Source organism: Scyliorhinus torazame, chromosome 1, assembly GCF_047496885.1.
Source record: "Scyliorhinus torazame isolate Kashiwa2021f chromosome 1, sScyTor2.1, whole genome shotgun sequence".
NCBI lineage: Eukaryota > Metazoa > Chordata > Chondrichthyes > Carcharhiniformes > Scyliorhinidae > Scyliorhinus > Scyliorhinus torazame.
In genome coordinates, this window is record NC_092707.1 from 281,225,811 (window position 1) to 281,252,946 (window position 27,136).

A 27,136-nucleotide genomic window follows, 5' to 3' on the forward strand; every position below is an offset into this window, starting at 1 on the left:
TTTTCATTTCCTTTTTGAGCTCTTCCACACAGCATTTCAAGAACTCTTGTTGTTCAGGGCCCCATGTTAAACTGCCACCTTCCGACGCCATCTTGGTTTTTGCTTGCCTTCCTTGCCGCTGTTCTAAAGGATCCACTGCAATCCGGCCACTTTCTCCTCCTTTTTTCATCCGTATCCAGGGGGGATTCCCTTCTGGTTTACCGCACAGTGTTTTTAGCCGTCAAAATTGCCGTTGGGGCTCCTATCAAGAGCCCAAAAGTCCGTTTCACCGGGAGCTGCCGAAACGTGCGACTCAGCTGGTCATCGCCGCACCCGGAAGTCTCCAGCGCCCTTTTGGAGAGCGTGTTCCTCATCACAATTTAAAAAAAAAAATCCACTCATCCTGTAACTGTGATTCATGCTTGCCTCTGAACCTTGAGGTTCTGGGTTCAAGTCCTGCTTGAGTTTAAAAGAAATCAAGGTTGACACTCCCAGCGCAGTATTAAGGCAGTGCTGCACTGTCAGAAGTGCTGCCTTTCAGGTGAAATGTTCATCCAAGGCCCCACCGTTGGGTGGATATAAAAGGTCCCATGGCACTATTTCAAAGGTGAACAAGGGAGTTATTCCTGGCCAATATTTATCCCTCAATCAGCATCTTCAAAAATAGATAATTTGGCCATGATCATGTTGCTGTTTTGGGGAGTTTGCTGTGTGTACCTTCCATTACAACAGTAGCTATAAATTGCTATATAAATGCAAGTCTTTGTTTTCTCTGGTTCCTTTACCAATGCCATTAATTCATTCATATCGATTTAAACTTCAACACTATTCACCCAGCTTAGTTCCATCTCCCTTCACACCCACACTCAATCTATCCATCATATTCCGGAAACTTCCAGCTGACCTACCATCTCTGATAGGGTGCTGCCCACTTAGCATGGGGTTTTAGTTATTTTTATGTTTTTTTTCTCTCTCACCACCTATTGTTCAGTTGCTCCATTGACCTTACATGGACTTTAATGGCACAGTCATGGTAGCACAGTGGTTAACACTGTTGCTTCACAGCACCAGGGACCCAGGTTCGATTCCTGTCTTGTGTCACTGTCTGTGTGGAGTCTTCGCGTTCCCCCTGTGTCTGCGTTGGTTTCCTCCGGGTGCTCCGGTTTCCTTCCAGAAGTCCCAAAAGACGTGCTGTTAGATAATTTGGACATTCTGAATTATCTCTCAGTGTACCCGAACAGCCGCCGGAGTGTGGCGACTAGGGGATTTTCACAGTAACTTCATTGCAGTGTTAATGTAAGCCTACTTGTGACAACAAAGGTTATTAATTAATCAATCATTATCAAATAGGGATTTTTGCTGCCATCTTGGTTTGCAGGACACTTCGAAACAAAGATGATTCTAACTTGTTGTTTCCAACATCAGACAGTCCAGCATAAGACAGTCCATAGAACAAAGAACAAAGAACAAAGAAAAATTACAGCACAGGAACAGGCCCTTCAAGCCTGCACCTATTTTTTAAGCATCTGTATCCCTCTGCTCCCTGCCCATTCATGTATCTGTCTAGATACATCTTAAATGACGCTATCGTGCCCGCCTCTACCACCTCTGCCGGCAATGCGTTCCAGGCACCCACCACCCTCTGCGTAAAGAACTTTCCATGCATATCTCCCTTAAACTTTTCCCCTCACACCTTGAACTCATGACCCCTAGTAATTGAGTCCCCCACTCTGGGAAAAAGCTTCTTGCTATCCACCCTGTCTATACCTCTCATGATTTTATCGACCTCAATGAGGTCCCCCCTCAACCTCTGTCTTTCTAATGAAAATAATCCTAATCTACTCAACCTCTCTTCATAGCTAGCGCCCTCCATACCAGGCAACATCCTGGTGAACCTCCTCTGCACCTTCTCCAAAGCATCCACATCCTTTTGGTAATGTGGCGACCAGTACTGTAGGCAGTATTCCAAATGTGGCCGAACCAAAGTCTTATACAACTGTAACATGACCTGCCAACTCTTGTACTCAATACCCCTTCCGATGAAGGAAAGCATGCCGTATGTCTTCTTCACCACTCAATCGACCTGCGCAGCCACCTTCAGGGTACAATGGACCTGAACACCCAGATCTCTCTGTACATCAATTTTCCCCAGGGCTTTTTCATTTACCGTATAGTTTGCTCTTGAATTGCATTACCTCGCATTTGCCCGGATTGAACTCCATCTGCCATTTCTCCGCCCAACTCTCCAATCTATCTATATTTTGCTGTATTCTCTGACAGTCCCCTTCACTATCTGCTACTCCACCAACCTTAGTGTCATCTGCTATCTGCTACTCCACCAATCTTAGTGTCAGAGTATGAGCAATGTTAATCTGGGGAGGGTTGGTCTACCTGCCCGCACCCCCGAACTCCGCCACCAAACCCCACCTTCACCTTCAACAGGAAAGAAGCCCTGTAGATGCTGGGAGGAGAGATAGTCAGAGAGAGGACTCAGCAGCAGGGTCATCGAGTAATTCTGCCTCATTCTCATCTTGTGTGTCTGTCCCCATTTGACTCACCCCCCCCCCCCAAATCATGCAACCCCTTACCCATTGTTATGGGCCAGGGTTTAGAGAATCCCAAAGTGTATCATGGAGTTCACCTGACCCACAACTTTTAATAGATTGTGGTATGGGGAGCACATGGCCCACTCTACATGTGTGGTACAGCAGAAATGGAAAAATATTTTTTTTAAAGCAAAACAATGTTTATTCTATGAACTCAAGTTAACCTTTTAAAACATACAGTGAACATCTTAGCAACCATTAATTCAAATACAACCCCGAAAACTGCAACACTAAGTAATCCTTTAAGATTTCCTTTTAATATCCATACGACTTAAAAACAAAACCTTTAACAGAAGCACATCAGGTTAAAGTCACTACTGAAAACATTTATAATTCTGAATTCACCAAATGATCAAGAGATAGTCTTTTCATGTCAGAGAGAACAACAGTACACCTGCTCTGTCTGGCTTCAGCTGCAACACTGAAAACGAAACTAAAACACACCCTGCAGCAAACAGACTAAAACGAAAGCAAAAAGCTGACAGACAGCCCAGCTCCACCCACTCTCTGACATCACTGCAATAATATGAGCAGCCAAACATTTCTTAAAGCAACATTCTCATGACACCCATGTACTAGTATTCCATGGAACTCCACCCATGCAATTGCCCCCTCATGTGACTGCCTCCTCCATGTGACTGGCACCCCTATGCAACGGCCCTCCCCCCAGTGTGACTGGCCCCCCAATGTGACCGGCCCCACATGTGACCATCCCCCCCACCCCCCAACAACTACCTCCCCATATGACTGCCGTTCGAGAGACTGACAACAAACTGGATAATGATGCCTTCACTTGTACTGCGAGCAATGTATGAATTCAGCCCCTCAATTCACTCAATGTCCTCTCCTCTTTCCTCCTTCAAAAAATCAAAGCACATGCCATAAGTCAATCCCTCCTCAAATCTCCAAAGGTATCGCCAGGGGGTGAGACAATCAGGCGGAGGGAGAGGCACAGGGTCATGTCACATCGAACAGCTAAGAAACCTTGTTCATGTAAAACGAGGGAAAGCCCTGTTGAGCAGAGTCAGGGGACATACTGACTGGTTAAAGAATCTGCTTTGAAGTAAAGTCCCTTCAAAGGGGGAGATTAAGGGGTGATCTAATTGAGATGGTTAGGATGAATGAAGGATTGGTAGGATAGACCCTGTGAAACAGTTTTCTCCATGCACAGAGTCCAGAACAAGGAGGCATAACCTTAAAACTAGACACAGGCCATTCAGGGGTGATGTCAGGAAGCACTCCTTCACACAGAGGGTAGGGAAAATCTGGAACACTCTCCCCCAAATGATGGTTGAGACTGGGGGTTAATTGAAAATTTCAAAACTGAGATTGCCGGATTTTTGCTAGCCAGGGGCTGTGAACGACACAGAAGCAAGGTGGGTAGACAGATTAGCAATGATCTAACTAAGTTACAGATCAGACTTGAGATGCCAACTGGCCCCCCTCTTGTTCGTATGGGAGGGCTCTTGATTGGTATACACTCCAATACACACGCATCTGCTTTAATCTTAGTTGGCTAGCTCTGGCCTTGGGCTTGGGAGGGGAGAGGTAAGAAACAGCATGAGTTCTTAAATGCCATCAAAGTACGATTACAATTCTGGAGCTGATTCCTCTGGCACAGCCAGTGGAGGATATGTGGGAAGAAAGCTTGGGTTAGGTTCCGAGAAGCCGGCGTAAATCAAAGCTGGTATTTACCGGCGGGACCAGGCGGTGTGGGCGGGCTCCGGGGTCCTGGGGGGGGGGTGCGGGGCGATCTGACCCCGGGGGGTGCCCCCACGGTGGCCTGGCCCGCGATCGGGGCCCACCGATCCGCGGGCGGGCCTGTGCCGTGGGGGCACTCTTTCCCTTCCGCCTCCGCCACGGCCTCCACCATGGCGGAGGCGGAAGAGACTCTCCCCACTGCGCATGCGCGGGAAACTGACAGCGGCCGCTGACGCTCCCGCGCATGCGCCGCATTTCCGCGCCAGCTGGCGGGGCGGAAATCCCTCCGGCATCGGCCTAGCCCCTCAATGTTGGGGCTAGGCCGCCAAAGATGCGGAGCATTCCGCACCTTTGGGCCGGCGCGATGCCCGTCTGATTGGCCCCGATCGCGGGCCAGACCCCATCGGAGGCCCCCCCGGGGACAGAGTCCCCCCCCCCCCCCCACAGGCCTCCCCCCAACCCTTCGCGCAGAGTTCCCGCCGGCAGCGACCAGGTGTGGACGGCGCCAGTGGGACTCTGCTTTTTCTGCCCGGCCGCTCGGCCCATCCGGGCCGGAGAATCGGCGGCCCGGCCTCGTACAGTGGCCCGTGACCGGCGCCGTGCCAAACGCGCCGGCGCAAATGCCGCCGATTCGCCGCACCTCGGAGAATTGCAGGCTGGTGTCGGGGCGGCATGGTGCAGTTGCGGCGATTCTCCGGCCCGGCGTGGGGCTGGGAGAATCGCGCCCCAGGAATTTCAGTGGATAGGTTGGAGAAGTTGGCACTGTTCCCCTTGGAGAAGAGAAGGTTGAGAAAGGGGAATCTGATAGAGGTGTTCAAAATCATGATGGGCAGAAGGGTCAAGAACCAGAAGACACTAATTTAAGGTGATTGGCAGAAGAACCAACGTCAACATGAGGGAAAAACTTTGTACACAGCCAGAGCCTGACAGCCTGATGGAAGGGTGGATACAGCTGAGGTTTTCAGAATGAAGTTAGAAGAGTAAAGAGTTTGCAGGGCTGTGGGGACAGGGCGGGGGTGCGAGGCTAGCTAATTAGGTCTTGCAGCGGGCTGGTATGAGTTCGCTGTGTTCAATGGCCTCCTTCTGTGCTGTAACCATTGTCTGATTCTATTCTATGACACAAAAATCTTCCTCAATTTGTTGAGCTCTGTATTTTAACTCAAAAACATTTTTCTAATGGTCAGTTAGAAACAGCTTGAATTGAGTTACTTGAAAAATTATTCACAGGAAACCAGCTGAAAGGAACAGCACCCACATTGATTTCTTTTTTGTAAGTGCAAAAATAGAATAAAGTAGCGCCCGCTTAATCAATACCAACATCTTCCCATCGATTCACAAGCAGAGCAAGAGAACTTAACAAACGGTACAAAAGAATCTCACTTTGTCCTGTTCAGCCGTTTACCCAAGTGGTTAAATGTAAAGCAGTGTTAAAAAATGTTTCTCGAATGATTCACATAAGGGACCTCATCTGGCTTTTAACAGAAAGCTCTTGGCCTTCATGGGTCTCTATGCTTTCCTTGTGACTGAGGAAATGATTGAAGAAATGCACTTTTTGAAGGATATATTGGCCCTGGAGGGGGTACAATACAGATTCAGTAGAATGCTACCAAGTCTAAGATGGTTAAAATAGGGTATGTGTATCGTCTAGGCTTGTATTCCGTGTAGAAGATTGAAGGTCATCTATTTGTGATGTTTAAGATGATTGAAAGATTTGAGAAATAATTTATTCTGGTGGGGGGAAGTCCAGAACAGGGGCATAGAACCTTAAAATTAGAACCAGGCTATTCAGGAAACATTTTCTCAGACAAAGGATAATGGAAACCTGGTACTTCCTCCCCAAAAAACTGTTAAGGCTGGCATGGGGGGTGGGTACAAATGATGCTTTCAAAGCTGAGGTAAATCGGTTTGTGAGGTAAGGGTATTAAAGGTTACTGAACCAACATGAGTGGACGGAGGTCGGATACACATCAGCTACGTAACTTAATAGTGGAACAAGCTTGAGGGGCTGAATGGAAATCTCAGTTTTGAAATTCTCCATTGGCTTCCCTGGCCACAACAGATTTCCATGGAGGGATGTTTGAGATTCCCACTCCCCTTTGTGTAATTTTGTGACCGAAGTTAAGGGCTCCGCAAGTAGCCAGACAGACAGTATACAGCCAGGTTTATTCTACTACTCCCCAATACAATACTCTCTCAATCTCCACTCCCCATCAGGGTCCTCCTGACCTGCTCCCAGGCTAGGCTTTATATCCTGTGGGGATCCTCAAATTGTGGGGGAAGCCCATCCCTAATCACCTGGGGAGCTCATACTCCGAAGTGGGGTGGGGGAATCTAATACAATGCACGTGCAAGCTTTGGATATTGTAACAGCCCTCTCTCCCCTAAGTCAGGAGATAAGTCCATGTCTTCCGGCAACGGATGCCTCAATCGTTTGGGCAGAGTTTGGGGGTCCAGAGGCTACAAAGCCGTCCCGGGAGATGTGTAGCACACCTGAGAATGTTGTTTTTGCGAAGAGCGGAGAGGTTGGGGCTGGTGGGCCTGCGAGGCTGCCGGCCCTATTGCCGCCGGTATGTGGTTGTCTGGCGGCCCAGTGTCCATGCCTGATACAGCGTTGTTGTCGCTGGCGGCGCTGGACGGAACTACTGGTGTGGCGGTCATCTCAGCTTCCTGACTTCCGGTGGCCGTCAGGTTCAGTAAAAGGGGGTCTGACATGGCTGGGCCTCAGGGATCCCTCTAGGCACACATATTCCAAAGTGTAGTAGAGAAATCTGATACCACGCAGACCCCCTTTGGGGGTCGTAACAGTAACAAAATGCCTCCTGACATGATTCCTTATTCCGGACTACACCACGACAGGAAATAGTTTCCCCCTCTACCCTATCCCATTCTGATCATCTTAAGCACCTCAATTAGATCGCCCTTCACTCTTCTATATTCAAGGGAATTTTAAGATGACCAATGTCTACTTAATTTCTTAATCACATGGACTGGGAATATACACATCAGATCCCCCTAATAATAAATTTGTTGAATAAAGTGAGCCCATTGGTTCTGCTGTCAGGGGTTCGTTTTTATAGAGACCTACACGGCCATTGTATATTCCATCAGATTACCATTCAACCTCATAGGGAGCTAATGCATTGGGTGCTTACATGTCTGGCTCTGTGTTCAGGTGAACTAGGAACAGATTTTGCAGTGAATGTACTTCTTCAGGACTCTTCCTGGTGTGTACAAAATGTAAATGACTATGCCTTCTTTCCCCTGCTTCAAAGATTTATGGCATAATGCAACGATCCAGAATGATGCCATTCAGCCCTTCCTGCCTGTGCCAGCTCAATCCAATTTCTCCCTCTCCCCCAACCCTTTCTCCATAAACCTGCAAATGTTCCCATTTCCACTATTCAGCCAATTCCCTTTCGAAAGTTACTTTTGACTCTGCTTCCACTGCCCTTTGAAGCAGCACATTCCAGATCACAACAACTCAAGAGTGTAAAAGTTCAAAAAAAGCTTTCTTCAACTTGCCTCTGGTTCTTTGCCAATTCCTTTGAAACCCCTAAACGGACTGGCCAGGAAATGCCAGTGGATCGAAAAGACCCTTAATGATCGACTGGAAACAGGATCCAGGGGCGGGATTCTCCGCAAACTGGCGTGATGTCCGCTACCCGGCGCCAGAAATGGCGCGGATCACTCCGGCGTCGGGTCGCCACAAAGGTGCGGAGGTCTCCGCAGCTTTAGGGGCCAAGCCCTCACCTTGAGGGACTAGGCCCGCGCCAGGGTGGTTTCCGTTCAGCCGGCTGGCGGGAAAGGCCTTTGGCGCCACGCCACCCGGCACCGAAAGGACTTCGCCGGGCGACGCATACGCGGGAGCGTCAGCTGCTGCTGACGTCAACCCCGCGCATGCGCAGAGGAGGGGGTCTCTTCCGCCTCTGCCAGAGTGAAGACCATGGCGAGGGCAGAAGAAAAAGAGTGCCCCCACGGCGCAGGCCCGCCCGGCGATCGGTGGACCCCGATCGCGGGCCAGGCCACCGTGGGGGCACCCCCCGGGACCTGATCCCCCCGCCCCTCCCCCCAGGACCCCGGTGCCCGCCTTGTCCCGCCATTCACAAGGTGGTTTAATCCATGCCGGCTGGGTTGACAGCGGCGGGGCTTCGGCCCATCGCGGGCCGGAGAATCGCCGGGGGTGGGCCCGCCGACAGGCGTCATTCCAGCCGACCGGCGGGGTGCGATTCCCGCCCCCGCTGAATCTCTGGTGGTGGAGAATTCGGGACATGGTGGGGGCGGGATTCACGCCAGCCCCTGGCGATTCTCCGACCCGGTGGGGGGGCGTGGAGAATCGCGCCCCAGATGTTTTTAAAAAAGGATGGGAGATAACTCTTGTGCGAATGCTGTTCAGGATAATTTGCTCTGTAATCTCCCTCCTGATGTGTGGAAGTATGGATCTTATTTGTGCTACCTACTTGACCCTAAGAACCAGGCAGGGTTGAAAGTTTCTGATGTGGTAATTCTGGCCGGAACCCAAGGTTTCTCTATGCAACAGAGATTTTGCTTATAATTTATTGCCTTGGTCGAAGAAAAATATTTTCTTTTTTGCCATAAACAGCAGTCATGTACGACAAGCAAAGAGTTGTACATCCAAGTTAAAAAGTCATTATCACCAGAGTGGAGGTCAGAGTTAGATGTTAGATTTTTGCCAGACGCAAAAACTTTGGGAAATTATTTACCCTTTGCTAGTCACCTTGGGTGAAAATCTCCGGTATCGGCGCCATGTCCGCCGTCTGGCGCCCAAAATGGCACAAATCAGTCGGGCATCGCGCCGCCCCAAAGGTGCGGAAGGCTCCGCATCTTTGGGGGCCGAGCCCCAACCTTAAGGGGCTGGGCCCGCGCCGGACGAATTTCCGCCCCGCCAGCTGGCGGAAAAGGCCTTTGGTGCCCCGCCATCTCCGGGCAGCGCATGCGCGGGAGCGTCAGCAGCCGCTGACGGCATTCCCGCGCATGCGCAGTGGAGGGAGTCTCTTCTGCCTCCGCCATGGTGGAGACCGTGGCGAAGGCGGAAGGGAAAGAGTGCCCCCACGGCACAGGCCCGCCCGCGGATCGGTGGGCCCCGATCGCGGGCCAGGCCACCGTGGGGGCACCCCCCGGGGCTAGATTGCCCCGCGCCCCCCCCAGGACCCCGGAGCCCGCCCGCGCCGCCTTGTCCCGCCGGTAAGGTAGGTGGTTTAATTTATGCCGGCGGGACAGGCATTTTAGCGGCGGGACTTCGGCCCATCCGGGCCGGAGAATCGCGGGGAGGGGCCCGCCAACCGGCGCTGCGCGATTCCCGCCCCCGCCGAATATCCGGTGGTGGAGAATTCTGCAACCGGCGGGGGCGGGATTCACACCAGTCCCCGGCGATTCTCCGACCCGGCGGGGGGTTGGAGAATCTCGCCCCAGGTCCGCACATGCTAAAGTATAAAACTGTGGAAAAAACCTTCCGCTCCGGAAGCATAATAATCATCAAACTGTAACCTGATTGCTGTTCTTGATGTTAAGATAGTTGCATTCTCTTCCTGTCCTTTACAGTGCATGCATATTGAAACTTCATTTGGGTTGTGGACTAAATTGACAAATGTAGGGCGAGATTCGCCGACCCCCCGCCGGGTCGGAGAATCGCCGGAGGTTGGCGTGAATCCCGCCCCCGCCGGTTGCCAAATTCTCCAGCACCGGATATTCGGCAGGGGCGGGAATCGTGCCACGCCAGATGGCGGGCCCCCACGCGCGATTCTCCGGCCCGATTGGGCCGAAGTCCCGCTGCTAAAATGCCTGACCCGCCGGCGTAGATTAAATCACCCACGTTACCGGCGGGACAAGGCGGCGCGGGTGGGCTCCGGGGTCCTGGGGGGGGGGGGGGTGTGGGGCGATCTGGCACCGGGGGTGCCCCCACGGTGGCCTGGCCCGCGATCGGGGCCCACCGATCCGCGGGCGGGCCTGTGCAGTGGGGGCACTCTTTTCCTTCCGCCTTCGCCACGGTCTCCACCATGGCGGAGGCGGAAGAGACTCCCTCCATGCGCATGCGCGGGAATGCCGTCAGCGGCCGCTAACGCTCCCATGCATGCGCCGCCCGGAGATGTCATTTCCGCGCCAGCAGCCGGGGCACCAAAGGCCTTTTCCGCCAGCTGGCGGGGCGGAAATTCGTCCGGCGCGGGCCTAGCCCCTTAAGTTTGGGGCTCGGCCCCCCAAGATGCGGAGCATTCCGCACCTTTGGGGCGGCGCTATGCCCGACTGATTTGCGCTTTTTTGGGCGCCAGTCGGCGAACATCGCGCCGATACTGGAGAGTTCCGCCCGTGGTCCTGAATATATCAAGGCAAAAAAATCTCCATTGAATCCTAGAATCGTGGGCGCAATTCTCCCATCGGGTGACTAAGTCCCGACGCCGAAGTGAAAACCGGAGTGTTTCACTCCGGCGTCGGAGACCGTTCCCAGCCCCCTATTCTCCCATCCCCGGGGGGCTAGGAGCGGCGCCGCGTCATTTACGCGCCGGGCCTTGGAGCCATGTAAAAGCGGCGCCGGGTAAATGACGCGACCGGCGCCGCGTAAATGACATCAGCCGTGCATGCGTGGTTGCCGTCCTCCCCGCGGCCGCCCCGCAAGTCGATGGCACATCGATCTTGCGGGGCAGCGGAGGAAAGGAGGTCCTCCTTCAGAGAGGCCGGCCCACCGATCGGTGGGCACCGTTCGCGGGCCAGACCCCTTTTGAGCCCCCCCCGGTGCAGGAACCCCCCTCGCCCCCCGACAGGCCGCCCCCCCCCCCCCCAGCATTCCCGCGCTGTTCCTGCCGGCAGCGACCAGGTGTGGATGGCACCGGCGGGAACCTGGCGTGTTGGGCAGGCCACTCGGCCCATCCGGGCCGGAGAATCGCCGCTCGCCCGTTACCAACGGCAAGCGGCGATTCTCCCAGCGGCCAGCCGTGATTCGCGCCGCGCCGGTTTGGGGGTGAGTGGGAGAATCGCGTGCGGGCATCGGGACGGCGTGGTGGGACTCGCGCGGCGCCCGGGCGATTCTCCCACCCGGCGTGGGGGGGGGGAGAATTCCGCCCCATATATCGCACAGAAAGTGACCATTCAGCCCACTGAGTCTGTGCCAACTCTCTGAAAGAGCCGCCCAATTAGTCCCACTCCCCTGCTCATTCTCCTTGCATCTGCAGATTTTTCCTGATCAAGGGCGAAATTCTCCCGAAACGGCGCGATGTCTGCCGACTGGCGACCAAAACGGCGCCAATCAGACGGGCATCGCGCCGCCCCAAAGGTGCGGAATGCTCCGCATCTTTGGGGGCCGAGCCCCAACATTGAGGGGCTAGGCCGGCGCCGGAGGGATTTCCGCCCCGCCAGCTGGCGGAAACGGCCTTTGTTGCCCCGCCAGTTGGCGCGGAAATGACATCTCCGGGCGACGCATGCGCAGGAGCGTCAGCGGCCGCTGACAGTTTCCCGCGCATGCGCAGTGGAGAGAGTCTCTTCCACCTCCGCCATGGTGGAGACCGTAGCGGAGGCGGAAGGGAAAGAGTGCCCCCACGGCACAGGCCCGCCCGCGGATCGGTGGGCCCCGATCGCGGGCCAGGCCACCGTGGGGGCACCCCCCGGGGTCAGATCACCCCGGGCCCCCTCCAGGACCCCGGAGCCCGCCCACGCCGCCTTGTCCCGCTGTTCAAAAGGTGGTTTAATCCACGCCGCCGGGACTTCGGCCCATCCGGGCCGGAGAATCGAGCGGGGGGGCCCGCCAACCGGCGGAGTCTTCGGCAACCGGCGGGGGCGGGATTCACGGCAGCCCCCGCCGATTCTCCAACCCGGCGGGGGGTCGGAGAATGACGCCCCAAGTATTCATCGAACTCCTTTTGAAAATTATTATTGAATCTGCTTCTGCCACCCTTTCAGGCAGTACATCCCAGATCAAAACAGCCTATTGCATTAAAAAAAAACCACCTTTCCATGAGTCCTTTTCCAAATATCATGGGTGGGATTCTCCATTAGCCGATGCCAAAATCACGGCACGCTCCGATTTGACTCCAAATCACGATTCTCGGTCACCTCGAAAATGGCCTAAATGCAACGAATGTCGCTTGTAGTTTAAACACTGTTTACATCTCATTAGTGGGCTCCTTCGCAATTCTGTGCCCCTGGTGGGCTGAGTTTCCGACGGCGCATTCCACGTGTGCTTTTAAAAATCATGAACCTGGCGTGGTGGCTGCTAAGAGAGAGAGAGAGAGGAGATAGGACACGGAGGGAGCGACTGCGGGCTGCTGGCCCGGACACTGGCCGTGCTGGCAGGGGTGGGGTGGCCCTGCCAGGGCCGGGGTAGGGGGGACAGTGGGGGTGTACAGGCCGAGTGGCTGGGGTGAACCCCCCCCCCTCCCAGGGTCTGGGGCATGTCCAGACACGGACTGCCATTACGGCTGCCATCTTGCTGACCACCCACCTTGGCCCCTGTTTCAGCACAGTGAAACTGGCTGTTTGGGTGCTCCCATTCCCACACCTCACCACACCGCACCCCCCCCCACACCAAACTCGCCACCCAACCAGCCGTCATCCACCGGTGGACCACCCAGGGCAACACACATGGCAGCCCCTAGCGAGGCCAGTGTCAGCCAACGGTACCCCTGGCATCAGAGACTGGTGGCAGGGCCACGGGCCCCCATGCTGCTGAACACCGACAGGGCAGGGGTGAAGGGATGGGGGGGAGATGGAGGTGCGGGGCCGGATCCCGCAGTGCCAACTGGGGCAACCGCGTTGCCCATTGAACCTGGTCGGGCACGGGGGTACGTACCATGCTAACATGTCAGCCTTTCACCCCTCTGCAGACAATGGATTTTGGAGTTCGACCAGCAGTGGTGGCTGTCTTGCTGCTCGCTGCAGCTCTGCGGGATGTCCTGCAGCAGTGTGAGCTGGAGCTGCTCGAAGAGGAGCTGGAAGCTGCAGCAGCAGAGTGTGCCGCATAGGGGCAGGTGGCAGCCGCCCAGGTTGGAGACCCGGGTCCAGGTGGTGATAGACGGGATGCATGTTGCCCTGCAGGCACCTGCGGATAACAGGTCACTCTAAACAAACTGAAAGGGGCACCACCTAATGAACGTTCAGCTGATCTGTGACCACCAGCTGCGCTTCATTCACCTCTGCGGCCGATACCCGGGCAGTGTGCACGACGACTTCATCCTGGCACACTCGGTGATCCCTGACATGTTGGAGAGCCCCCACCCCCCGGTTGAGGGGAGGCTCCTGGGTGCCTGGGTGATAGGGGTTATCCACTGTGGTCGTGGCTGATGACACCTATTCGGAGGCCACAGTCCGACGCGGAGACCTGCTACAGACACGCCCATGCAGCGGCCAGGCGTGTGATTGAGCAGTGCTTCAGCCTCCTGAAGGTGTGGTTCAGGTGCCTGGACTGTTCTGGAGGGGCCCTCCAGTTTGATGCTGAGAGGGTCGCACAGCAGCGGGGCGATGTGCTGGAGAGGGACGATGAAGGCTAGGCCTCGTCCAACGAGGAGGATGTGGGGGAGGGTGAGGATCGACAGGACATGGGGCCCAGGCAGGCACGGGAGGCTGCACGGCGTTTGCGCCAGGGCCAACATGTACGGGACGCTCTGATCGCCTCCAGGTTCACCGACTAGGAGGGGGATATAGGGAGGGGACTGGCCAGGGGCAGGGGCACCGCATCCCAACCCCACAGCCACTCACTTCCCTCCCCGGCCAACCCCCTGCATGAACTCCCTCCATGATACATACCTGCAGCACTACGGGGTGGGGGCCTAGATCGACAGTAACAGCGGGTCTGGCCCATGGGATGGAGGATGATGACAACTCGCTTTGTGATGAGCTCTGGTGCTCCACATTGCACGACAACACCTGACTCCTGCCCACGGTAGCAATTTGCACTGTCCACCTGGGTGATCCTGCATGCGAGCTGACCATTCCATCACATGGTCCCATCGGATCCCTGGGGTGCCGGTGGTGGGGATGGTCGGCGGAGTGGGGGTGGGGTAAGAGGGTGGGGAGCACTGGCCACCCACAGGACCTGCACCAGTCCTCCCACCCCCCCACCCAGCCAGTCAACCCCTCACATCCATCAGACAGAGCATCGGGACACATTGTAACAAATATGTACAGGTTTGTGCCCTAGCCCCTATCACTAAACTGTGCCCTGCACCCATGCCAACTCAACTGGTGTCTAACTTTCAGGCCTTATGGGCCCTAACACTACAGGTGGATCCCCAGATGGCACAGCAGGAGTGGAGGCGGCCTGCACTGCGACAAGTGTCCCCATTGGCTGCCGTTTTCTGGGGCGACTGAATCTGGATGGGCCAGGCCCATGCTTAGGTTTCCCAGGTGACATGGTGCCGCCCTGTTCTACCCACTGCCCACCAGATGCACCAATGACAGGAGGTCGGGGGGGGGGGGGGGGGGGGGGGGGGGGAATCCGAGCTGCTGCGGTGTTCCGGCAAGGGCCCCATCACCTCCTCCTCCCTTGAGGTGCCTGATTTGAAGTGGGTGCGAGCAGAGCTTCCCCCTGAGCCTCCCGTGCCACCTGACACTGCCAGTCCTGGCTGCCCGCTTTGGTCTTGGCCAGGGTCTGCATGCTTGTGGCTATGGAGCACAGGAAGTGGACCATCTCCATCTGGGACTGCGCCACATCACGCTGCGACTGTGCCACCACCTTCTGCAGTTGTATCACATCAGCCAGTGACTGCGCCATCTCCCTCTGGGACTGCGCCACCCCACTCTGTGTCTGCGCTACGCTGGCCAGTGCCTGGGCAATGCCGCCGACGTTCTCAGCCATGGCCTGCTGTGACTGGGCCATGCTCAGGACCGCCACTGCAATGTTCAGGTGGCCCTGACATATGGCTGCCTGTGAGGCGGCAGCCCTGTAATGGGCCTCGGCCAGTGTCTCCACAGAATGCCCCAGGCCTTGGACATGCTGGTCCATGGCCGAAACCGTCACCCGCAATACCTCCACCGCAGACGTCACCCGTGCGGTGTTGGTCAGGGTGACACGCATGGTCGGCACCACCTCCTGCTTCTGCACGTGGTTGGACTCTTCCACCTGCGCCTGCAGGTGTTGGATGTTCACAAACAACCTCTCATGTAGTACCTAGCTCTGTGACTGCATCTCCACTGTAGCTTGGACTACATCTGGACGGCAGCTGGTCCCTTGGTGCGGCCTCCCTCCGTCTGTCCGCCCCCTAGGGAGTTCCTACCTCCACTTGATGTACCGGATAAACTGTGTGGTGCGCACCAGATAGTGTCCCAGGAGCCTCTTCACTAAAGTGTCCAACCGAGGTGAGTGGCTCTGGGATGGTGGAGGGTGTTGGAGACAGCTGTGATGGAAAATCACTGTCATCCTCTGACCCGAGCTCCAGGGTCTCCTGGGTCTCGGGCGGAGGGCTGGTGTCCGAGCTGCTCCCATCACTGCTCGGCTCACTGAGGGGCTCCGGCTGTGGTACTGGCTGGGGGCGGGAGCCGCCAAATGGATCCGCCCATCTCCAGCAGGTCCTGCAAGACACAAGACAAAATGCATGATTAGACTGCGGGGGTGTGGGGGTGGGTGTGGAGCGGCGGGGCGGGTTGGTGGTGGAGGGTGAGGTGGGGTAAGGGTGGTATGCGGGTGGGCGTGGGAGTGTTGGTGGTGGAGGGTGAGGGTGGTGTTGTGGTGAGGGTGAGGTATCGACACATGTGTCAAGGGAACCGCAACTCAGTGGGGTCTCACTTCCTCGCTCGTGGCCGCACTCCACCTCAGCAACATCCCGTTCCTCAGGGCTGCGTCCTGGGCCCTCAGCTCATCGACGGTGAGGGGCCTCAGGTCTGGCGTCCCCCGCCTGTCTTCTCCCGGTGGTTATGGGCGGCCATCTCCTGCGGCGGGCGGGGGGGGGGGGGGGGGACACACACATAAAACAAGGGCGTTAGACTGTCCGCTGCATGCAGCCCAACGGGGGGTTGCCGGTGGCCTCAGTGGCAAGGGCACCCGGCCATGGCGGCTGGTATGGGTGCTGGCATGTGGGGCAAGGTGGGGATTTGGTCGTCCCCCAGGGGGAGAGGGGGCGGGTTTGGGGTGTGTGGGGGAGCAGGGTTACCGCATTGTGCTACCTACTCATCCTAGCCACCCTGAGGGGGTCGTGGAGTTTCTTTCGGCACTGCATGCCGGTCGGGTGGAAGTTGCTCGCGGCGCTCACCAACTCTGCCACCTGCGCCCAGGCACGACAGACAGCAGCGCCTGGCAGCCGCTTTCCCAGACCGGAATACAGGGTCATCTGCTGCGTCCATGATGGTTGGCAGTTCCGCGTCTGTGAACCGTGGAGCTGCTCCCCTTACAGCCATTTTGACTGGGATGGTGTGTGTGTGTGTGGGGGGGAGAATCGTTTATGGGCAGCTGCAGCTTGTCAGCCTCCTGAGTGTCAATCACGGACCCGGTGAATCCGGCACCATTTTCCATTGGAATTAATTGTGTTCCATGTGGCGCTGGTGCTAGTACATTGATATTAGCAGAATCGTTGCAGGTGTGGCTCCGATTGTTCTGTCGTGAAGTCCACGGATTTCCCCGTTGGTGACAGCACTTAGTCTCAGAAACGGAGAATCCAGCCCCTTAAGTCTGTAACCTTACTGACCCCTCTGCCACTGGAAACATTTCACCTTATTTACTCAATTAAAAGGCTTCATGATTTTGAACACCAACTTAAGTCTCCCGGGTCGCACGGTGGCACAGTAATTAGCACTACAGTGATTAGCGCTACTGCCTCACAGGGCCAAGGACCCGGGTTCGATTCCAGCCTTGGGTGACTGTGTGGTATTTGCACATTCTCCCGCTGGCTGCGTGGGTTGCCTCTGGGTGCTCCGGTTTCCTCTCACAGTCCAAAGATGTGCAGGTTAGGTGGGGTTACAAGATTAGGGTGGGGAGTGGGCCTTGGTAGGGTGCTCTTTCAGAGGGTCGGTGCAGACTTGATGGGCTGAATGGCCTCCTTCTGCATTGTAGGGATTCTATGGGTTCTTCTATGGATTCTCCAGTCCCTCTGTGTAACTGAAGTCCCTCACCCCTGGTACTATTCTGACAAACCGTCTCTGTCCTTTCTCCAAGGTATTGACATCCTTCCAAAAGTCCGGTGCCCAGGATTGGAACACATTTGGGACTGTATCACCTTTCCCTCACTGTCATTGTGGGCGGCATGTTGGCACAGTAATTATCACTACTTCCACAAAGCGCTTGAGACCCGGGTTTGATTCTGACCTCAAGTGACTGTCAGTGTGGAGCTTGCCAATTCTCCCCGTGTCTGCGTGGGTTTCCTCTGGATGCTCTGGTTTCCTCCCACAGTCCAATGATGTGCAGGTTAGGTGGATTGGCTATGGTAAAATTGTACCGTAGTATCCAAAGGTTGGGTGGGGTTACGGGGATAGTGCGGTGGAGTGGGTCTAGGTAGGATGCTCTTTCGGAGGATTGGTGCAGATTCGATGGGCCGAATGGCCTCCTTCTGCACTGTAGGGATTCTACTTTATGAAAACCCTGAAACTCCCAAGCCAACAGCACTGTGGGGTTACCTACGGCACAAAGACTGAAGAACGTAGTTCACCACCACCGTCTCTCAATTGTAATCAGGGATGGACAGTAAATGCTGGTCTAGCTAGCAAAGCCCACATCAAGTGAAAGAATAAATATGAAAAAAAAAATCTGTGTCTAAGAGCTGGGCCTGCGGGGCAGAATCTCTGATCATTGTTTGAATGCGCTTTCCCATTTGGTCCTCTGTATAATCATAATTGCTGTTATTTCCTGATGCAGCCAAAGGTGAAATCTGTCAGCCCGGAGGTGGAATTACATCCTCACTATCACTCTAAATCCCCATTGCTGACGGCAGAGCAATTGAGGAGTCTGACAAGGTATGATTATAACACTTCTGTTCACTTGAAAAGAAAAGCAGCAGTTCAGCTAACATTAGATACTTTTCAACCAAAGATTTCAGAGAGAAAGGATGTGCATTCAAATGTTTGCCATTCAATCAATTCATTAAAATGTTTGGTATGTTAAGCAATTAATACATGGAAATGTTTCACTGTAAAACAATTAATAAATTAAAATATTTAGCTGGTATTTTAAACAATGAATTAATTAAAACTTTTAGCAGAAGAAACAATGAATGCATTAGCTTGCAAAAGTTATTAGATTTAAGTTATTTGTATGTTTATGCAATGAATTTGCCACTGAAGTTAAAAATATGCAGTTTGTGACATGCCATTGTGGTTGAGATCATGCTGCCTGTTGTCTCATGTTATTGAGCCTATTGCAGATACAGAGCACCTCATTAACATGAGACTGCCAGGTACAGCCACTATTTTGGGTATATGTTCAAGGCATTTGGGTGTCTGTTGGGGAAGGGTTGCCCATGGATCCTTCTCCCTCTATGTCCACTGTGGACTCAGCAGCTCTTCTGGGGTCTGATTGGTGAGATGTTTTGTAAGAAATCCTATTACAGAGACGTCCAGGTCTGACTCTAACCGAGATCCCACTGTTGAGGTCCACATGCACCCATACAGAGATCAGTGTATTTTGTCTCTCTTGGTCCATCAGTCTCAACTGATACATCAGGTTCCAATTGGGGCAGTGGACTGGAAATTCCGATATAGAGGGCCAGACTTTCGTCTTTGGTTCAGGAACCGTGAGTTGGGCCATTTCCTAATTCATTCACTACTTCTGAAACTCACCACTTTTCCACAATATGTTGGTCTCTGATACTCAAGTACAGGCAAATGTTGGGGCCGTCACCTTCCCAGGTGGCAACAGAGGCGAGCGGATGTCAAGACTGGCAAATTAGAAAGCCCGTTTCTATTTACCAAGTCATTAGCCTTATTCATCCCTCATTCTCCCCCTCATCCCCCACTCACTCATTATGCTCCCCTATGACTCCCCTGACCCCTCATGACCCCATCCATCCTCCATCCTCACTTGCACAGTATCCACTATGTACAGAATTCATGAGTCATATAATAACAATGGTAAGTCATTGAAATGTTCATGAAATTTTTTTTTTTAAATTCCCTTTGAAAACAATTGACCCTCTTACATTCTCACAAAACCATCAATTAAAAACAGCCAGCAAATATCCCATTCAAAATACTTAGAATCACTTAACATCTTGTAATTTTGTCCAAATAAACAAACGGGCATTGAAAAAAAGGGGCATCTGGTAACTGTATCAAATGAAAAAACAAGCTGAGCAGATGGGCCAGACATCTAACGTTCCAGATGGTTTCATTCCCAATGCCTGGCTGAACTCTAAGACTCCCTAATTGATTCAACTCTTTAAGGTATTGTTTATACCGCTTGAAAATAACTATTAACTTTGCTGGATTGACAGTTTTATGAGCTTTTCTTTGAAGTGACTTTTCAATGCCTGTGAACTGAGTATATCATTGGAGGAGGAGCACAAGGGGTCATATCATCAAACTATTTGGGCAACTACTTTACACAGAGAGTAGTGAAAACATGGGACTTGCCCCACGAAGGATTAGCTGAGACAAATAGCATGGATTTATTTTAAGGGGAAGCTAGATAAGCCCACAAGATTGAAAAGAAGTGAAAGGTATCTTAATAAGGTGAGTTAAAGAGGAGGTCTGTGTGGGGCATAAACACCAGCATGGACCAGTTGGGGCAAGAAGCCTTATTCTGTACTGTAGACTTGATGTGTAACACAAATGGTGTTTTAAGGAGATTTCCACTGCTCTGTGGAATTTGGAACCAGTTTTTTAATCTGAACATGAGAGTGAATGAGATCTCTGATTTTATTTTGCTAAATGTGAAATGCTAATGGAAATGCAAGAACAGGCGCATTCTTGAATAATAAAATCTCCAGTCGCTCACAAAGCACTGGCACTAATAGTCTTGAAAACTTCTCGAATAGGAGGAGAGCCTCTGCAACAGGAGTAATCTCCCAAATTTCAAGCAGCCAGCTGTGGAATATGCAATTGTAATAGAGAATGGCCAAACGTCTGAAAAGAAGATAGCAATTTATCTGCAAGCTATTTAATGTGCCCAGGGGCAAAGTAGCAGTCACAGAATCATGAAATGGTTACCTGATTGATGGCCTCAAAACTATCAGAGAATTTAATTTTCTAGCTACACTGTGCAGTCTAACACCATTAATGCTTAACCTGTTTGTGTGAAATTACCATTTTAATGGATGTATTAAGCCGTTTATTTTGTCAAACTGTGCTCAGCGACACATACTGTCATCTTGGTGATGAAACAGCATCATGAAAGCCGCTGATGATTTGAAACTTGTGCCCTTACATCTGTCACGTATGAGTTACTGGAGCGAGGGTTAGCAATTGCATGCAACATTGATGCATAGCTTAATGGAGAACACCTGACATGCTCACTGCTTGCTGCAATGTGTCCTATATATGGTAGAATGCTCCGTACTGACAGACCAGTGAGTACAGGCTAACATGATGTCCCAGATTTCATTTACAGGCTTAATTACTATTAGGAAAACAAAATAGTTCTAAGGGATTTATATTTTTATAGGTAAACATTAGAAATAAGTTATAATTTTAAGTGGATTTAATTTCATGTTTCTGTGGAAGGAAGGGTAAAACTGAAAGTAAGATTCTTGCTGGACAAAGGTACTTGTATGTGTGGGAGTTGGTTTCAATTCCAACAGTGATTCTATTGTGCTTAGAGAGGGTTACGGCATGAAGAATAAATAAAAGGTAGAAGCATGTGGGTGTTGCTTTGCAACTGGAGGCCTTTTTGCAGCAGGAAGGTTTTCTGATCTGAGTTCAGCTGAACTTATTGGCAGTTGGAGACAGGACACCGGGGAGTAATTATCTCCGAGGCTGCACTCAGTCGCATTTCTTGTACTGAGGAGCTCCACTCGTCAATGCAGGAAGAGATCTTGCATCTTGATTTTCCTTCCCCCCCCCAGGACTGGGGCCCCGGAACGCCCCAACTCACCTGTTGGTGTGTCCTCGAGCCCCCCGCACCACACCTCATATGTGCGGGGAACCCCTGGACTGATCCCCGGGTAGTATCAGCAGTGCCAGGGTCCACCCTGCCCAGATGCCAACCACCTTGGGGCTTCCAATCGCTTGGGGGTGGGGGTGGGGGTGGGGGGGGGGGGTCCCTGTTTGTTAAACGGCACCTGGCTGGGGTCTCCTTAACGAGGCCAGTAGATTCCGGGTGCTGGTTAGATCTGGCATCAGCAGAGTTAAGTGAGCTTTTAAGCTCACTTAACTCTGCAAGTCTGGGTCCCGCCCATTGCGGGAGGAATTCAGATTGCATCGTCTCACAAGATCTGATCTCATGAGGTGTAACAACCGTCGGTAAACCTGGAAGAGGCCTCTCTCGGGATCTACCGGTTGCGCCTATCCTGATTCCGGCGGTTCGTGGCCGTTAAATCGTGCCCCAAGTGTTCTGAGTTAAAGAGACAATTGCAATAACCAAATTTAAAGTGAGACGGCAGACTTCAGAGCTAATAGTTTCATGGCAATTTACTGGAGACTGGGAATCGGGAGTTAAAGCAATTGTGAACAGTTTGTACAGCAATCAAGACAAAGAAATCCTAAAGGGGTTGGTGTAAAACGTGGGCTGGAAACACTGTTAAAAGTTGAGTGAAAACTTTGTTTAAAAGTGTAATTTGAAAAACCTGGACTGGATTTCAGAATACAAGCAACTAAGGGAAAGTATTATAGTGAGAGAAGATTTTAAAGTATGTTTTTCGGAGTGGAAGCTGTCATGTGATAATCATTCTGAGGAGAAATCCACAAATACTAACTTGGGTTCTGTGCAGAGTGTGTGTATTTGACTATAGTCATTGTGTGTGCTTAAAAGGGACTTTTTGTGTTAATGAGATCATTGTAGCTTAAGATGTACTTCATAGTCAGTGTTAATCTTAAAATCTATGTGCAATTGGTAAACTAAAGGGAAGTATTCTAGCATATTCCAATTTCTTCATGTTCAATACATGTTTTTTTCTTGTTAAAATAAATTAGTGGCCTTGTGACTCTGTTCCTCCAAATTTTATTTAAAAAAATAAAAGTTATGTTTTTTTGAGCCTGGGTTCCATTCTGGAATCTTCCCATCCAGTTATAACATCAACTGGGTTCCTAACATTACACAGAACCAAGATATTGTATCAACAAAGTATTTAGTTAAAATTTAACAAATTTAACAATGTGCATTTATATAGCACCTTTATCATAGTAAACCAAAAAATATTGACACTGGGACACACCAGGAGATGGTCTAATGGCCTCGCCATGCCCGACTCGGGAGGCAACAAGGCCGGTAAATCTTGTGAGAGACCTCCTACGGAATTTACAAAACTCGTTTGGGCTCACCAGATCTAAGCACACTTTAACATGTTCGCACCCAAGGCACGGGATCTAACGTCCTCACCTCAGAGACCTCGAAGAGGTGTTAAGCACTGGTTTCCATAAACATGGACCAGGCGTACCGATACTTGGCGGGGGGGGGAGTCTGTCAGGAGAACCGGGGGTCTGGGCAATTGGACTCTGGCAGGGTGGTATGCAGGCACCCCGATGCCACTTGGGCATCATGGCACTATTACCCTTGGACTGCCACCGGGCACACTGGCAGTCACACCCAGGTGCCCAGATGGCATTGCCAGGCTGGCAGTGATGAGCTGCCCAGGTAGCATCTTTCCCATTCTGGGGATTACCCTGGCCTTATGAGGCGAGGTGCGGAAGGGCTCGATGACCCACTAATTGATAAGTAGGGACGTTGGGGGATCAGGAGGCCACAGTAGGGGATCCAGAGATCAGGGCCAATCACTTCCTGCACTGGTGTGCGGAGCACATTAGTGCCGGAAGTAAGCCTGAGTGCGGCCTTGGTGGGACGTTCCTTGCTGAGGCCCGAAAAAGAAGCAGAGTCCCATTTAATAGTTCTTGGCTAAACCCGTCCAAAACGAGACTCATTCGTAAAATTGCACCCATTAGAGCTAATGACTGAAAGTTCATTCAAGGAGTTTGGCTGTAAAGAGCATCTTAGAGGAGAGAGAGATGGAGAGATGGAGCAGTTTAGGGTGGGAATTCCAGAGCTTAAGGCCCAGGCAGCTGAAAGCATGGCCACAAGTGGATGAGTTGTGGGGGATATAGAGTGGAAAGGCCATGGAGAGGTTTGAAACAAGGAAGAAAGTTTCAAAATTGGGGAAGACTTTAATTGAAAATTTTTGAAGATAGGTGCCATGCTAGCGTGATGACATAAAGCAGCTGGACTGAGTTTTCATACCCTAAAGGAGCTGATCTGAACTCTATCAGTGGGTGGGCAGTTAAAAGCTGTAGGTTACGCACCCGCCCTCATGGTGTTTGAAGCTTTCCCATCATTCAAATCTGCAAGGATGATGGTAGAGTACATTAATTATATACCTTTTTCCTGGAGGAATTTTGTGATTAACACCCTGTAGGAACATGAGGAACATCTACATCAGAGTCACCACACTGTGAAATAAGAGGCGCTACATAAATGCAATTTGCCATTGTTGTTGCTATCTAAGTGTGAAACCTGAGACCGTATGTTTGAGGAGGGTGTTGTTTCCTATCTGTGTACAATACAGCTTCACCGATGCAAAGCAGAGCCACGGACATGGATGGTACGATGCAACACAAGCTAATGGAGTACTTGCATCATTTTCTTCGGATCATGTGAGCAACAGCTTTCCCGAAGCGGGCGTTGACTGATGACTGCCTGGGGCACTTGTCTTCCTGGCCGCATTGATGTTTCTGCTGGCTCGTTCTCTTGGTCAATATAAGAATCTTGACCATTCCTCACCATGAACCTTGGACAACGCCATCCAAACCTATGGCCACCACCATCTAGGAGGTCAAGAGGGGCAGACACTACCAGCTGGAAGTTCCCCTCTGAGCCCACCCAGCAATGCCCACGTCCCATGAAATAATTTTTAAAAGTCCTGGTTAGAATTCTCCAATCTTAAACCAGTTTTGCATAGCAAAGTTGTGAAGTGTGCAGCAGACGACGATAGTCATGTAGGCCCTCATGATTGTGCGTGTCTCCTCAGATACTGCTTTGCTGAAGATATTCTCCACTGATCCTGATAACTACATGCACCTTTGTTTAAGTCCTCCAAGGGTATCATTAGCTCAAGATGATGAGGGTAACCCAGCTTGGTCTCTGAGCAGCCACCCTTCCAATTTCTCCTCAGTTTTAATTGAGACGGTCCCGACTTCCGATGGCGGCCATGGTGTGAGTGGTCATACATTTGGGGCTGGTTTAGCACAGGGCTAAATCGCTGGCTTTGAAAGCAGACCAAGGCAGGCCAGCAGCATGGTTCAATTCCCGTTCCAGCCTCCCCAAACCGGTGCCGGAATGTGGCGACTAGGGGCTTTTCATAGTAACTTCATTTGAAGCCTACTTGTGACAATAAGCGATTTTCATTTCATTTTCATTTTTTTTCATTTTCATTTGGTAGCTCTCACTTGTGGCGGTGTTTTTGGACCTTTTCCCTGGCTAACGGGCAGGCTTGTTGATGGAAAAAGGTGCAGGAGGGGTGGAAGAAGAGTGTGTCCCACCGGTGGATGGATTTGTTGACCAGAAGTGGTTTTAGGCGAAAGGAGCTGTTGAAATGAGAAACTGTGCATGAGACACAAGGGAAGATGGTGGAGGGTAAGGGACCGGCCCTAACGCCTCAGTGGTCTATGGAGCAGCTGGTGGGGCATCTTGAACGAGAAGTTCACCCAGCAGAGGAGGGAGACTCTGGAGGACCTGGCGAGGATTAAGGCGGGGATTAACTGCGTGGAGATGAGGTTGGTGTCTCAGAGCCAAGCGATCCAGAAGGTAGAGGAGATGGTGGAGTTGATGGTGTGGGAGCACAAAGAGCAGCTCACTTCGATGGCAGCCGAGATGGGGTGATGCGGGATATGCAGAAACGGCTACAGGAGAAGATGGAGGATTTGGAGAACCAGTCCTGGAGACAGAACCTGAGGATCGTGGGGCTGCTGGAGGGCAGCGAGGGAGCGGATGCAGGCTCCTACGTGACCAGGCTGTTGGAGAAGTTGCCGGGAGACGGGGTCTTTGAAGGCCATTGGAGGTGGGCTGGGCGCACAGGGCGCTGATGGGGAAGCCGCAGGGTAACGAGTGGCCGAGGGCAATGGTGGAGCGGTTGCATTGGTTTCTGGACAAGGAGCGGATCCTGAGGTGGGCCAGGCAGATGAGGTGGTGTACCTGAGAAGGCAGTGAACTCCAGGTGTACCAGCACCTGGGTGTGGAGCTGGCCAAGAGGAGAGCGGGTTTTAATAAAGTGAATGCTGCCCTCTTTAAGAAGGGGGTGCAATTTGGGATGCTGTACCCAGCTCGCCTCTGGGTGACCTACAATGGACGTGAACTTTACTTTGGGACGCTGGAGGAAGTGGTGGAGTTTTTGAGAGGTAATGGACTGGCAGGAGAAGGAGGACATTGACTTTTGGAGGAGGGCCATTGTCCTGGGTTCTTCTGTGGGGGATGGGTGATTGCTCTTTTCTTTGTTTTTGGTCATTGAATGTTGGCGTTGTTGTTTGCACCGGGATAGTGTTTGAGCCGGGGGGAAGAGGAATCAGTGGGGGATAGGATGCTAGGCTCCATGGACGGGGGCTGCCAGACTGGCTGGGCGGGCTAGTTCACGGAGGCGCAGTCGGGGGTGAGCATGTGATTAGAGTGTTGATGGGGGTTGGGGTCGTTATTGTGTGGGGGGGGAAGGGGGGGATGCTGACAGGGGAGGGGCTTTTGAAATGTGGTATGGGAAGGGTCGATGACGGTGGACATCCAAGGGCAGCCTGACGGGGTGCAGGACGCGGGCTGGAGGTTGGCCCAGGAGGGTATATGGCTGATTGGCAGGGGGTGGGGGGGGCAGGCGGAGGCAGGGGGAGGAGTGGGATATGGCTGATTGGCGAGGGGGCGGGGGAAGAGGAGGCGGGGGGAGGGGGAGGCGGAGGCTGTATACCCCCGACCAGGCTGATCACATGGAATGTGAGAGGGCTGAATGGGCTGGTCACGAGGTCTCGCGTGTTCGCGCATCTGAGGAGCCTGAAGGCGGACGTGGCATTTTTACATGAAATGCACCTGAAGATTGGGGACCAGACTGGTAGGAAAGGGTGGGTACACTGGTCTAACACTGGCTGCAACTGGATGCAGCTTAGACCAGAAAGATACCGCAGACCTTGAAGTTAGGTCAGTCAGGTTTATTGAACTAATAGCACAGTTAGCACAGTTCTCTGTGAGTACGACTCTCTGCTAACTTAAGTGTGGTTACTCTCTCTGTCTGACTGAACCAGACTAGCTCTTAGCCACGTGGTGGAGGTGTGAGATTATAACAACACCCTTGACTGACTCTAGATGTTCATCAGTGGAAAGAGACGGAGTGTGAGTGCCCCGTGTCTTTTATAGACAGATGCCACCCCTGAATGTCCTGCCTGCTTATTGGTCATGTCCAGTTCTCTGTGTCCATTAGCTGCTTGTCTGTATATCATTATGTGTGTGTCTGCATATCTGCATATCTGCATATCATGAAAGGTCGGGTAGGTCTTTCACTCAGGATTGGATTTGAAGATGAGGGCGGTGCCTGTCTTGATAAATAAACAGCTAGCTTTTGAATTAGAGAGTACAATGGCAGATTCTGGGGGGAGGTTCGTTATAGTGAGTGGGAAATTGGAGATGATGCCGGTGGTGCTGGTGAATGTTTATGCCCCGAACTGGGACAATGTAGAGTTCATGGGGCGGGTATTGGGGAAGATCCCGGACCTGGACTTGCACCGGTTGATAATGAGGGGGGGATTTTAACACAGTTCTGGAGCCAAAATTGGACCGGTTGTGCCCGAGGTTGGCGAGAGTATTGGTGGTG

General features: G+C 52.4%; 2 protein-coding genes across 2 annotated transcripts in view; one reads left to right on the forward strand and one right to left on the reverse strand.

Moving 5' to 3' along the window:
• The window catches only part of LOC140420801 (filensin-like), a 56,972-nt gene extending 40,353 nt beyond the window's left edge, over positions 1-16,619 (reverse strand). Inside the window, exon 1 of the mRNA XM_072504869.1 lies at positions 16,475-16,619. Coding sequence (XP_072360970.1) covers positions 16,475-16,619 — 145 coding nt within the window. The remainder of the gene's footprint in view (positions 1-16,474) is intronic.
• A 1,454-nt stretch (positions 16,620-18,073) lies between these two features.
• LOC140421802 (uncharacterized) overlaps positions 18,074-27,136 on the forward strand; it is a 239,234-nt gene continuing 230,171 nt past the window's right edge. The window contains exon 1 of the mRNA XM_072506704.1: positions 18,074-18,167. The gene's annotated coding sequence lies outside the window, so the exon portion shown is untranslated. The remainder of the gene's footprint in view (positions 18,168-27,136) is intronic.